Source organism: Pagrus major, chromosome 8 (assembly GCF_040436345.1).
Source record: "Pagrus major chromosome 8, Pma_NU_1.0".
Lineage (NCBI taxonomy): Eukaryota > Metazoa > Chordata > Actinopteri > Spariformes > Sparidae > Pagrus > Pagrus major.
The window spans coordinates 2,687,527-2,701,585 of NC_133222.1; the positions used below are offsets into that span (position 1 = coordinate 2,687,527).

The window sequence follows — 14,059 nt, forward strand, 5'->3', positions numbered from 1 at the left end:
TGCTGGTGTTTGCAGATTGTGATCGTGGAGGTCCAGGGTCTGAAGTCTGTGGCTCCGAACCGGATCGTTTACTGCACCATGGAGGTGGAGGGAGGAGAAAAGCTGCAGACAGACCAGGCTGAAGCCTCCAGACCTCAGTGAGCTCTTCTTCTTCTGCTTCTTCTCAGACGAGCTGATGTTTAGATACATGTGCCGACTTCCTCTCTCGCTCTTTCACGTATCATCCGGTGTTTCCCTTAAAGTTATAGCGACAGGCGACTGAATGAAACGTTACCTTGAGTTAAGTTTCAGATTTCTCTGGTTTGGACCTTGTTGGAAACATTTTGGATAACGTAAGTACACAACTCAGTAACACATATAACAAAGGTCGAGTCATTTAGAGACATTTTATGCTGATGTGTTACATTTTGTGTCTTTAGATTGTGACCCATTGTCACATTACACTCATGTAACAAGTAGAGAAGCACCGATCGACTGGCCAGGGACCAGAATCGGACTGTTTTAGGAATGACCGGCAATGATCCGATTCTGTGCCGCTCAGATTAACACACCCATCCAGAACAGGACCGCCGGCCTGAACCGAAAGAGAGAAATCTACCTAGTTTACACGCCTTTCTCGGACGTAACTCGAGTTGCAACATGTTGTGTTTTGATCTGTCGCACAGTAAAACATCGTTGTCGACGGCCGTGACTGCAAATAACAACACGGAGGCTCCGTTTTCTGAAGCAGAGCGACAAACTTTTAACCGCCGAGCATTAGAGACAGACTCCTTCTGTTTTTACCTTTCACAATAAGAGTCCTGGATAAAAGTACACACTGTGTAAGTACTTATCAAGGGGAACATTTCACAAACTGGCCACCGAATAAAATAGATTACAACGTTTAGATTCATCTTAGATTCATTTTCAGGTGGATGTACAAAAAGCTCTGTCCAGCAACAGAACACTTTATTTTAAACTTTCAGATAATAATATAAATATATCAATATCAATATTCAATATTTGTATTAGACTTTCAGAAAATTGTAATCGATGCACCTCGAGAGACAAGGTGACAATTTAAACTCATCCACTACTTTACCTGCAGAACTAATGACATCCTCAGCAGTCTCAGCTGTTCTGCAAAAGATCATAAATGCTCAGATTTTGGTTTCTGCGGATGAACAAAGTGTGACACGAAGCTCGGAGCCTGTAATCTTTCTCGGTGCTAAAGCGACATGAACGCTTCATGTTTACAGCCTGCTGAGCTTTCCTCCTCTTGACTCCTAATTGGATTATCGTCTGAGCTTTTGAAGATGAACTGAACGCGAAGACGTCGGTGAAAAGCCACTTCAGCACAGTTACCTGAAACTGAATCAAAGCAGATCTTTGAAATTCAAACATCTCTGTGCATCGCAGACAAAAAAATGACTGAACTCCAGATTTTATGTAACAGGAGGGGAGTGACCCTCGGCTTCCTCAAACACCTCGACAACCCGCCCGGAGCAGCGTTTTCTCATTCTTCAGTCAAGGCTACTGCAGCGAGGAGATGAGGCTGTTATGTAACAGTGATGGGAGTCAGTCTCTCCTCATCACATACAAACACATGAACACACACAGCTCAGCTCAAAACCCTCTTTATGTTTCGGCCTCCAGTCCCAGTCAGACCTCTGATGTTTTTCATCTCAGCCAATCAGAGACAGTCTCACACACCTGGGACTCCACAGGAACAGTAACCAGACTTATGAATGAAACATGAGGTCATACAGACTGACAGGTAACTTGTGGATTGGACAGTTTTGACTTTTGTCATCCTGCATCGTGTAGAAACTGTTTTACAGCTGCTGTCACGTTGTCGGCTAATAGAGAAAAGTCTCCAGCGTGCGTCACATGATGTTGTAATTACACGGTGTGGCCACTATGTGAAGTTGTCTTCTGAGACTGGCGGACTTCCTGAGGACGTGTTAAAAGTGTTAACAGTTTTACAGAAGTCTCTTTTATACTAAAGGTTTATGGGAATATGCTTCTTTGGCAGTAAAGGGACAAGCTGACTCTCCATGTCACATCCAGCTCTGTTAATAAATGCACTCATGGTTAACAGGCTGTACGCAGTCAGACCTGGCTCGACTTTTTCATTTAGACACAGCTTGTGAGCTAACTGAGGCTAACTTAGGCTCAAAGTACAGCTTAGCTTCAGTATATAGTACTTTTTGTTTTTCCCCTGAGAGCCACGTTCTCTCTCTGACCACTTCTCTAACCTTTAAACCCCTCAGTAATCATTTTAACATGATTGTGATTATAATTATTGATTGGAATTAGATTTAATTCTGTTATAATTTCCCCTTTAACTTGGAAAAACCCGCCAAAGCTTTCAAACTTGGACTCCGTGCCACCGCTAGAGCTCTTTCAGTGTTTCCTTACGTTTATCTGTAAGACGCAGGGTGTGAACATCAAACAAACCATTTATCTAACAGGGATAAACAACATGTGATGAGCTACAGCCGGTGTGCAACACAGAGATCATAAAAATGGATTTCTGATGGTAATCAAACGAGAACAATATATCGAATTAAAACCCCAAATTAACACTTTTCTCTACATAATGAAAAATAGATTACACGTCTGCCTCTGACTTCAGGATAAACTGTCTCCACTGTTTTGTCTTTCTTCTCTGTGGCTTGGTGGCGCAGGCTGCCGGTGACCGACGCAGGTCTGCACGCGCTCTGTAGTCGCTGGTCGCTGGATGCACGTCGGACAGCGGGGGTCCTCACAGTAATGAGGCTGCCCTTTCACATGCCCCGGCTCCTTACGGAGAGGTTTTCTTTTCCCCTCCAGCGTCCGCCCACCAAACAGAGCCAATTAGACGAGCTCACCGTCACCTGACGACCTCGTTGGTCAACAGGGATCCTGCGCTGTGCACCCGGCCTCTCTGCGGCTCCTGTAACCTTCACTGTAATTAGCCCGCAGCCCTCATCTTCAGCGACACACCCTTACACTTAATGACATCGTAGTTAACTATAATTACACGGACAACATGATGAGCTGTGATTACAACACCGTCCAATTACTCTGATGACTCCTGCAGTTGTAGCGTAACAGCTCTTTAATCATCGAGGACCTTTTCATTAGGAAAAGCCTTAATTATTGTGGAATGTCAAGCTGTTGTGACTCACTTTAAAGGACCAAACCGCTATTTTTTTATGGTTATTACTGATCAAACATCATCCTGATTGTTAGTTCTCTTAGTTTCCTTCCAGACTTGCATTAGTTGTTTCCTACAGAATTAAGATGAGCTCGCAGAGACGGCAGGCCGGCAGAGATGAAAGAAAAAAAAGGTTTATAAATTAAATCTGTGTCGTTTTAACTTTGTTAAGTCGTGTGCTGCTGTGTCACCTGCCGCAGGGCTTCACTCAACTATCTCCATCTCAACTAATTCACCGCCTTGCAGAAAATGATGTTGAAACTAAGATTCGTTTCAAACGTAGCCCGGAGGGTTCAGATTGTGAATTAATTTTAAAAGAAAAACACAAACAATTATTTAAATTGTGCAGCAGAGTGCCTCAGAGACAAACACAGAGCGGATAATGGAGGGCAGAGAGTCAGGTTTACTCAGGAGTCACAGTTAAAACATTATCAAGCTTCAACGTTTTTACCAGTCATGAAGAAAATCCTGTAATCGTTGTAAATGAATCTGATGTTTTCATCTGAGCTGCACCAGATGTTTGTCCGTCCACAAGTTTGTGTGTGAAGGACGAACTACTTTCTAACTGTTCATTTAAAAAATCAGGTTTCAGCATCAAGAAATGTTTCAGCATCAAGAAATGTTTCAGCTAGTAGACTGAAGTGAAGTTTGAATCAGAAGCTATGATAAAGCTGTAAGCAACTATGTAAATGTAAAGTTCCCACAGCATCACAAGTTGTTACAAAACTAACAAAAATACAGGAGATGTGTTGGAATAAATTGTCAGTCACTTATAAATGTAGCTGTGACTTCATTTTCTTTATATTTACATACATGGAAACGTTTTAGAGCAGGAAGTGTTCAAGCATTATATGTAAATATCCAAATACGGGAAGACGTACGTTACACATCACGTTTACAGACATCACATCACACTTCCCCAGGCGGTTACTTACAGGAAGTCGTGATGAAGATATTCTGTTTGCTTATTGTGTTGATAATCTGACCTGAATGTGTATTTTGGACGTTTTGTTTCACTCGTCTGAAAGAAAACGAAGCTCTCGAAGCAAAACTGCCCAAAATCTCTCACCTGTAGCTCCTCTTTAACAAACGTGTTCAGTCATGTAGGGTGACGCTGTTTGACAACCATTTTGTTTTTATTTTACTAAACAGAGTTATCATTGAAATATAATATACATATATATGTATATATATATATATATATATATACATATATATATATATATATATATATATATATATATATATATATATATATATATATATATATATATATATACAGTATATATATATATATATATATATATATATATATATAATAAAAAACACAGTTATAATTTATAGAAAACACAGCACATGACTGAAATAATAAAACATTGTATATACATACATGCTATCTTATTTATTAACTATTTTATATGTATTATTTTCATCACATATCCGATTATCAAGGTCCTGACAGTTTTTCAAGAAAATAAATAAAAAAAACACACAAGAAACATCCCCGTCTTGGAGTAAGTTATGAAAATGAAATCTCTTTTTACGGCTGGACTCAGTGTAACACATTTTAACAAACTAAATCATTTTGACTCTCTCCTTCTGTTCCCTCGAGGTGTCGTCGCCTCAGGGGGAAAACTGTTGGCGGGATGTCGATGTGCATTATTTCCCTGCACGTTCCTTTATTTTCTGTTTTGGGGATGAACCCAGCAGCTCCACCAGCAATAACTGGAAGCCAGGAGACTTTATTTATATTTCAGCTGTTAGTTGTGTAGTTGTCATATTGTTTATACTCCTGTGTTATGTGATGAAAACACATGGTTGCAGGTGTAACACCAGACGACACTGTGACGAAATCAAACACCTTTACATTCGTCCTGCGGTTCCTCCCCCCCACCGTCTGGTTTTAATGTTTTCATCGCTCAAGGTCAGATATTTGCAAAACGAGCCGAGACACAAAATGAGAGCGTGATAACGACGGTCGTCACGTGATCGCTCTCGTTTCAAACGCTTCTCTCGGGTCAGCTGATGCACGAGGTCAGAGCTGTTTGTATCGGTGTCTGATCTCCGTCTTACACGTCTGATGTCTGTGATTACTGGAAAAAATCACCGTGTGTGTGTGTGTGTGTGTGTGTGTGTGTGTGTGTGTGTGTGTGTGTGGAGTGAACACACCTTTCTGCACAACGTTGCCTTGGAAACTGTGGAAAACTGAACATAGAGCTCAGCTTTGCTTTCTCACCCTCAACAAGGGATGGGGTCACTTGTCATCCTTGTAACACACACACACACAGACACACACACACACACAGACACACACACGCACACACACACACACACTTACTTGGTTAAAGTGGCAGTTTGGACATAAAGACGTGTAATGGCGGGAGCGCGGCTCTCAGTGTGAATAATGGCCGTGTCTCCATCGTGGTGAGCAGAAGGCGTCACTCTGCTCCATTAGAGTCTCTGTGAGATGAGCAGTAAGTGATTCTTGACAACAGCCGACACTGATGGGATTGTTTACTGCCTCTGGATCTGTGGCTCAGACCTGATGTGATATCATTACACGAAGCTTGCGGGAAATTTACTTTGCAGTCCATCATGTCTGAGTAATTGAAGTTGAGATTGAACAGGCGTCCTTTGCAGATTTTAGCGACCGGATGGCCGGAATAAAGTTTGGAAACTTTCTCAAGAAGCTTTGATCGGCTGTCGGCAGCGTGATGTTGTGGCTTAAACTGTTATCCTGACTCAGACTGCTGTGATATAAAAGTGTTTTTTTTTCTTCCGTTTTATTTTTATTGTCTTTTAAAAGCAATTGTATTTATTTGTATTTATTCGCATGCCCCGGCAAAGCACTTTGTATTACTTTGTGTTGGAAAGGTCCTGTAGAAATAAACTGGCCTTGACCTGTTTTTTTTCACACATCGCTCAAAGTAACGCTGCCTGTCTCACTTTTGTTGACGCTGTTGGGTTTTCAACCAGAATAAATGTTAACTCGGCACGTTTCTGCAAAACCACAGATAAGTTAAAACATTGAGTTTGTTAAGGGTTATTTTCGATGTCTTTCTTGTCACAACACTGTGCGTATGCTCTGGTTAGGTTTAGGTACAAAACCCCTGTGGACATGATCAGGAAAACACCACGGTTTGGCTTTAAATACATGTTTTGGTCGCCACAAACACGGCAGGAAAAGTCCCGATATCTCCTTCAGAACAGCCGGTTCTGATGCCACAAACACGACTACAAAGGTCCCCAGGTGACATTAAAAATATCCCACAGTGTCACGCTTACAGTCGCCCATTAACAGCCTCGTCGCCTTTAACTTCAGCACCGTCCTCTCCACCTCCTGAGCTGCACGTCAGTTAATAAGCATGTAATGTGAACGTGACATGACACGTGTTATACAGATGTCGATATGGTGTGCGACCTGTGCCACGTACAAACTTGGATGCATCTGTGTTTTGCAGAGATGTTAGCTGATAATATCATATCCTGGTTGTGTCAGTGCAGACATGTGCAGTGTGAGTTAACACGATGTGCAGGATTTATGTTAAACTGCCCAGATTTAAAGAGGATCCTGGTGTCTTTCAGGTGGGGGACTCAGGGGGACTTCACCACGACTCACCCGCTGCCCTCGGTCAAAGTGAAGCTGTTCACAGAGAGCACCGGGGTTCTGGCTCTGGAGGACAAGGAGCTGGGCCGGGTGAGAGTCCGCCGCCACTGTACCACACACAACAACACAACCACACAACCACACGATAACACAACAACACAACAACAGGAAATTGAAATTGACTCTTCAGACAAATGTTATCATGTGTAACAATGAACACATCGATGACCCAGTGGTCCATAGAAAGGTTTAAACTTTAAAGGGACAGTTCACCCCACAATCAAAACTACATATTTTCCCTCTTACCTGTACTTTTATTTATGAGTCCAGATTGTTCTGGTGTGAGTTAGTTTTGGAGATATTGGCTGTAGAGCTGCCTTCACTCAAATATAATAAAACTAGATGACACTCGGCCACATTTGAAGAACTCAACAGCAACGTTTTTACAGAAACCATGACCCGGTTGCTGGAGTGTGTCATAAATACACAAAAAAACTGACAAACTGTCAAGAAAGAAAACTTGTATGTCCTAACCAAACTGAACTAAGAGCTGAACTCCTGAGAGCGCACGAAAGCTAAGGTTAATTACAACCGTCAGTAAATTCACATTCTAGATGCAGATTAATTTGGAGATTCGGAGAGAGGATTTAAATTAAAATGCAGTAGAAATTCAAAGATAAGACACCAGTCAGCTCGCTGTGGAAGTCGCCTCTCCGGGCTGGTTTTTTTTTTTTCCTGAAGGGAGAAGTCAGAGGCAGCTGAACCTGCTTCAAGCTCCTTCCAGACATGATATATGTAACATAAGTGGCTTCATCAAGGCCGTTAAAGCGATGGCTTTTTGTCACACAGACATTTTATGACTTGGCATGACGGACATTTAGAGAAAGACGATTTTTAAGGAGAGAAAAAAAATATTATAAAACCAGAACAGGATCAGAGTCATTGGAGGAGATGATGAAATATTAAAAATCAGACTTCCCCTGGAGAAATAAAAACCATCAGTGAAGGTTTAGACCCTTTTAATTACTGCTGGATTCTGATTGGACGACGAGGGGCGAAGTTCAGAAAGTTTTTCAGACGTCCTTCAAGATGTCGGAGACGTTCAACATGAGTCGCACAAAAACACACACAGTTTGTTTCAGCAGAATCCTGAGTCACTTATAGACACTTCAGTGTGTGTGTGTGTGTGTTTGTTTGTTTGTGTGTTGTGTTGTGTTGTGTTGTGTTGTGTTGTGTTGTGCTGCCTACAGACAGATGAAGGACGCTGGAGACAAAACCGAGTCAATAAAACGAGCTCTGCTGCTGGTCGGCAGACTCTCAGAGCTGCTGTGTATCTTTCCTTTATGTGTAGAAGAAGTTACGTCTGTGAAAATGCAACACGACTCACAATTTGTCGACAAGTAATTTGGGGGAATAAAAACAGGCTGAATTTCCGCTTCCTCGCGTAAACTAGGTCCATTTCACGATCATCACGTCTCAGCGACTGCAGCCCAACGCACGGACTGAGACAACCTTGGTTATTTTTCCTACGTTAATGTTAAAGGCTGGAAACTAAAAAATAAGGATGTAACGATCCGACTTTCTTTTTACCAGATAAAAAAACCTGTAAACTTTTATTTGAAGCTTCTACAAAGAACTTTAATCTTTTGTCGACTCTGTCTGGCGATGTTGAAACACAGTTTGTTTTAGTGCCAAATAAAATGAGTGCTCAGAATATTATACAGACCCTGTATCTTTTATTAAACCTGCTAACCAATCCCTGCCCTCCTCTGTGCCCGCCCGCCCTCCCTCCCTCCCTCCCTCCCTCCTCAGGTGGTTCTGAATCCGACCACGAACGGACCGAAGCAGGCCGAGTTCCACCGCATGGTCGTCCCCAAGAACAGCCAGGACACGGAGCTGAAGATCAAACTGGCCGTCCGCATGGACAAACCCCCCAACATGAAGCACAGCGGGTGAGTCTGCAGGGCGTCACACAGTCAGAGCGACCGGTCGTCTGCAGGACGGTCAGATCCCCAAAGAAAAGTCCAAAGTGTGTCAGACAATTTGAGATTAAAACCAGATCGATGATCAGAACCAGTTAACGAGACGATCTGCAGGAACGTGCCGGGTCTCATCTGAAACCAAACCTTTTCTGAGCTGCTTCGTTCTCAACTCCTCTGGTTTTTCTTCTGCTTCGTAGTTTAAAACTTTCTAAGATGAACTGACGTTATCACCAGAAAGACATCTTTGTGTTGTGTTGCAGAGATATCGGTTTAGTTAGCGTGCTAACCAGCTAGCCCGGGCCCGTCTTGTCTCGTAATACCACTTAGTACCTAAAGAGGCGAGTTTCAGCTGGGAGATGTACGCCAGCGGCAGTCGCCATGTTTCACAAGCTTTCTTCGCTTTTAATGTGATAAATACACAAAAAACTCACAAAATCAAGGAAGAACACTTGATGTTCTTACCAAACAGAAATATAAAACTGTGCACCGTCAGTTAACGAGACGATCTGCAGGAACGTGCCGGGTCTCATCTGAAGCCAAACCTTTTCTGAGCTGCTTCGTTCTCAGCTCCTCTGGTTTTCTTCTGCTTCATAGTTTAAAACTTTTAACTTGCTTCTACATTCCTCCCACCGTCAGTGAGTCAATATTAAATTATTTGTGAGTAAGTGAAGGACAAGTTAACACACTGCCAAGAAAAACAGAGTGAAGCGTTCAGAATGATGATTTCACTTCATTTGAAATGGACTTGTCTTGAACGTGGCCTGATCTCCATCCGAGTGACAACAACAAACAAACACAATCTGTTTTGACTAATAGCACACAAAATTATTATATTATATCCATCTGTCCATCTTGTAAACTTACTTAAAACACAGCTCGTAGGCTGGACGGACCAGGTGAACCTCTTTAAGTCAGTGACCGATCAGTGTAACGAGTTCGGAGGGGAGGATTGAAGCTACTTTGACTCAGACATTTTGAGTTTGCCTCGGTTGATGTGAACCAGAAGGAAAGAACCTCTCAGACGACCTTCAATCAATAATAATTGATTTAGATGAAAGTGGAGAGGGTTGCAGAGTCGTCTCCACAAATTTTGATATTCATCCATCCACAGTCTGAGGACGAATTCACAACTTTACCAAGACATCTTACGAGGACATGTCCGAGCGTCTGTCCACCAGCTGACGCTCACGAGAGGTTTGGTTACGCAACAGGACAATGACCTGAAACACCAAAGTAAATCGAGCGAAGAAAGAGGAAGACGCCTTCCTGAATGGCCCGATCAAAGCCCGGCGCATCTGTGTTCAGACCTCAAGTGACCCGTTCACAGCAGACGACCAAAGATCTGTTGACCTCAAACAGTTCTGTGAGGAGGAACGGTCCAAACCTCTCTCTGAGCCGTGTTTACAGGTCTGACCCACAGCTGCCGGAGGTGTTTGATTGAAGTCATCGCTGCCAAAAGGAAGTTCAACCAGATATTAAGTCCAACAATTCACTTTTCCTGCGGTGCTCAACACATCTATGAACCTTAACCTGCTGTTTGTCTGCGCCCGTGGGTTTGATGAAGATCAGACGACATTTCAAAAGTGACGGATGACATCATACCTGAGTTTTTTGTTCTGTTTGCTTGTTTGGGGGGTTTTATGAAGGTTTTGCTGTCATTGTGTGATGCAGCCAAGTCGCCAGGATAAAATGGCATATCACGTGTATTTTTCAGTCAGCTGGGCGCCTTTCCAGCCGTTTGTGGTGACAAACTGGGTGTTTTTCTCCTGGTAAGTCGGATCATCTCCATCCGTGATTGGGGTGAACACAACAGGTATTTTAATCCAAACCGTGATGTTTTAACCAAATGGCTATTGAGCCTAAAACCTAACCAGAGAAACAGAAGATTCAACTTAAACAAAACATAAAGTTGCAACATAAAAGAAACGTCCGGTTCTAACTTCCCTGTGGTTTTGTCGGTAGTTGACATGAGATCCAGGAGGTCCAGTTGGAGTAACGGATCCATGAAGGTTTATCAAACACCAAACTAAAACTGCACAGAAGTTCAGATTTCCCCAGATGTCGGTCTGTGCGGATGTTTGTTTACTGGAACTAAATCAGGATGTTCTGCAGAGCTGAAGTGTGTTTCATGTTTAATGATCCAGACTTTCTCCATCCAAGGACAGTAGAGCCCTCATGTTTAGGAAACAAATCAATGTAATACATAATTAGTTAAAACATTAAAATTAGTCCAGTAGTCTGAAAGGTGTGTGTGTGTGTGTGTGTGTGTGTGTGTGTGTGTGTGTGTGTGTGTCAGGGTTTTGTTTGCAGGCTGACAGCTTCACCTGCTGGTTGGATCAGGAAGCGTCTGCAGTTCAGATTAAATTCTTCCTGTTTTCGCCCTTTGACAACCGGCTCGCAGGGTCGTTCTTCTTCACTCCTTCATGTGCGTTGTTCCCTCAAACACTGTGAGAACGTTTAATCTTAATGACGAGTGATTCGCCTGTGACTCGACTCGAATTGACTCGATTTGTTTCGCTCACTTACATTTTGATTGACTCAAAGGTTTGTTTTCATCAGTAACTTTCAGACAAAAGAATTAAATGTGCAGATCTTTCTGTGAGTCCACATCAGAAGAGGAAAATAATCTTTTAAACAATCGACGAATTACAAGAAATCAAACATTTACAAGTTTAAATTTATGAAACGTGGAAAGAGAAAGAGACCGTGTGTGTGTGTGTGTGTGTGTGTGTGTGTGTGTGTGTATTGCAGTTCTTACTTGCTGCCACAAGATGGTGGCAAAACATAATTTTTGAACACAACTCTGGTGAGGCAATATTCAACACCACAGCACTGTCTTATCTTAAGTGAACTTTTTTTTGCTTTCCCAAAGTTAAATCGCCTCGACTTAATTCGACTCCTCCTTAACTTTCAGCTGAAGATATGATACGTCTTGAGGGCCTGAAACTTAACTCTAATTAAAGAAAAGTGCGAGTGTGCGACACTTTTTTCACTTTCTAGCCCGCTGCGAGTGATCAGCACCTCGTTACAGCCCGTGGTGTGTGTTATCTTTCTCTGATAAAGATATAATATGTAACATTTCTGCATGAAAAACGTCTGAAAACGATCGGACCCTTGTTATATAAACATAAATTAAATAAAACTTTAAAACATGACCTCGTCTGTGATCTCCCATGATCCAACGCTACCGTACTTCACAACAAGAAGTGGGAAGTAACAGAGTCCAGGTACTTTGTTGCTGTACTTCAGTAGATGTTTCAGGTGCTTCTCCTCCCGACATCTGAACACAAACATCTGAACTTTCTCCTCCTCACATTTTCAAACATACTCTTTACTTTAGTTTGATGCATTTGAGGTGAGTTATTATTATTAGTGTCTCGTGTCTGCAGAGAGTTTCTTATTTTCTCACTTTGTTGCTGCTCGGGACGCTTTACCAACCCAACATGTGGCTGTTTGACGTCCTGGGAATGAGACTCAACAATCAACTATCTTTGTGGTGCGTTCAGGAGCAGCTGGGACAAATCCTACTGACTCTACCTTTAACTTTAATAGTATTTGAATTATATTAATATGACGTGAGCTTCAGTTAGCTTTGACCACAAATGTCCTTCAGAGGGAGACTTTTTACTCTGATACTCTGAGTACATTTCAGAGCCTGTACTCTATTACTTTTACTGGAGGAAGGAAGTTGAATCAGTACTTCTACTTTTACCAGAGTAGTACTAGACAACTTGGGAGTGTAGCAGTGACAGTTGTGTTCGTTGGCTATAAACTCGACTCCACTGTTAGATAGTGAGTGCAGTTCTGAAAAGTCTCCACTAGGTGTCAGTGTTAGTCTCCCTGTGAGTCCAGCTGATCTCTGGTTTCTGTCCAGCTCTTCTTCTTCTTCTTCTTCTTCTTCTTCTTCTTCTTCTCCTTCTTCTTCTTCTTCTTCTTCTTCTTCTTCTTCTTCTTCTTCTTCTTCTTCTTCTTCTCCTCCTTCTCCTTTTTCTTCTCCTTCTTTTCCTTCTCCTTTTTCTTCTCCTTCTTTTCCTTCACCTTCTTCTTCTCCTTCTTCTCCTTCTTCCTTTCCTTCTTCTTCTTCTTCTTCTTCTTCTTTTCCTTCTCCTTCTCCTTTTTCTTCTCCTTCTTCTTCTTCTTCTCCTCCTTCTCCTTTTTCTTCTCCTTCTTTTCCTTCACCTTCTTCTTCTCCTTCTTCTCCTTCTTCCTTTCCTTCTTCTTCTTCTTCTTCTCCTCCTTCTCCTTGTGTTTAAGCTGCTCTCTGTAATTTCTGATTAATAAAGACACAGTCTGTGACTCACCTGCTGGAAGGTGTCCTCGTATATTTTTATATATTTTCTCCATTCAGGTTCTTCGATGCCGTTCTCACTGTGAATCTTTGATTCAGTCAAACCGGCCCTCCATGTGAGGAGACCAACTCATGGATTTGAGTTGCTTAAAGAGAGAACAAACAAAAATCAGTTCTGTCACAATCATTTTACATCTGCGTCATTTATTTCCTGCTGGTTCAGACGTGAAAGACATGAAAAGGAAGGCGATGCTTTAAAAGGCCTTCAGATGTGAGAAGAGAAACAAAAAGCGCACAAACAGGAAACGTTTCTGCTCACAGACGATCATCTCGTCGAGTTCGCCGTTTCCTCGTATGTGTTTGATGAGTGAGGACGACGCCTGTTTACTGATCAGCTCGAGCAGCAGTGAGGTGGTTTTTTAATCACGTGAAGGATCGATGAGAAGAACCGGATCCGTTTCCATGATCAGAACTGAGCTCTGAACACTTGATTTTACTGTGATCACAACGGAAGAAATGACGTTTTATTAATATGTATATGTTTACTTTGTGTTAGGAGGAGAGAAAAAAACTTATTGATTAAAAAACAAGCATTATATAAAAGCAGATAACTCTAAACAAATTGTAATGAGTGTGTTGGTGAGTTCTTTATTCCCCAACGACAAATGAATCCCATCCTGAAATCATCTTTTCTTAAACCTAAAATAATTTTGTGCCGATGTAGAGAAACGATTTCATTTTGTTTCTAAATGACTTTTTGAACATTTAGGATATTTTTGCTGCTGCTACTGCGAAAAAATCTCCTTTCTCATTCGTAATTATATGTGCAAAAATAAATGTAATAAAATACCAATTTTTTATGTTAACAAGCGACAAAATTCAGCCAATGTGTTCAGATTATTTCACCTCACATGAGACAGAAGATTTTTTTGATGCCTGAGAAGATAAAACCTGATGATTTTCATTTTGTGACCATTTAAAAAGATCTGCGTTTTTTTATT

At 41.8% G+C, this 14,059-nt stretch overlaps 1 protein-coding gene across 1 annotated transcript in view; it reads left to right on the forward strand.

Moving 5' to 3' along the window:
- The window catches only part of cadps2 (Ca++-dependent secretion activator 2), a 184,293-nt gene that overhangs the window by 77,632 nt on the left and 92,602 nt on the right, over window positions 1-14,059 (forward strand). Inside the window, exons 6-8 of the mRNA XM_073472131.1 lie at window positions 16-137; window positions 6,767-6,878; window positions 8,601-8,740. Of these exons, the coding sequence (XP_073328232.1) occupies window positions 16-137; window positions 6,767-6,878; window positions 8,601-8,740 (374 nt within the window). The remainder of the gene's footprint in view (window positions 1-15; window positions 138-6,766; window positions 6,879-8,600; window positions 8,741-14,059) is intronic.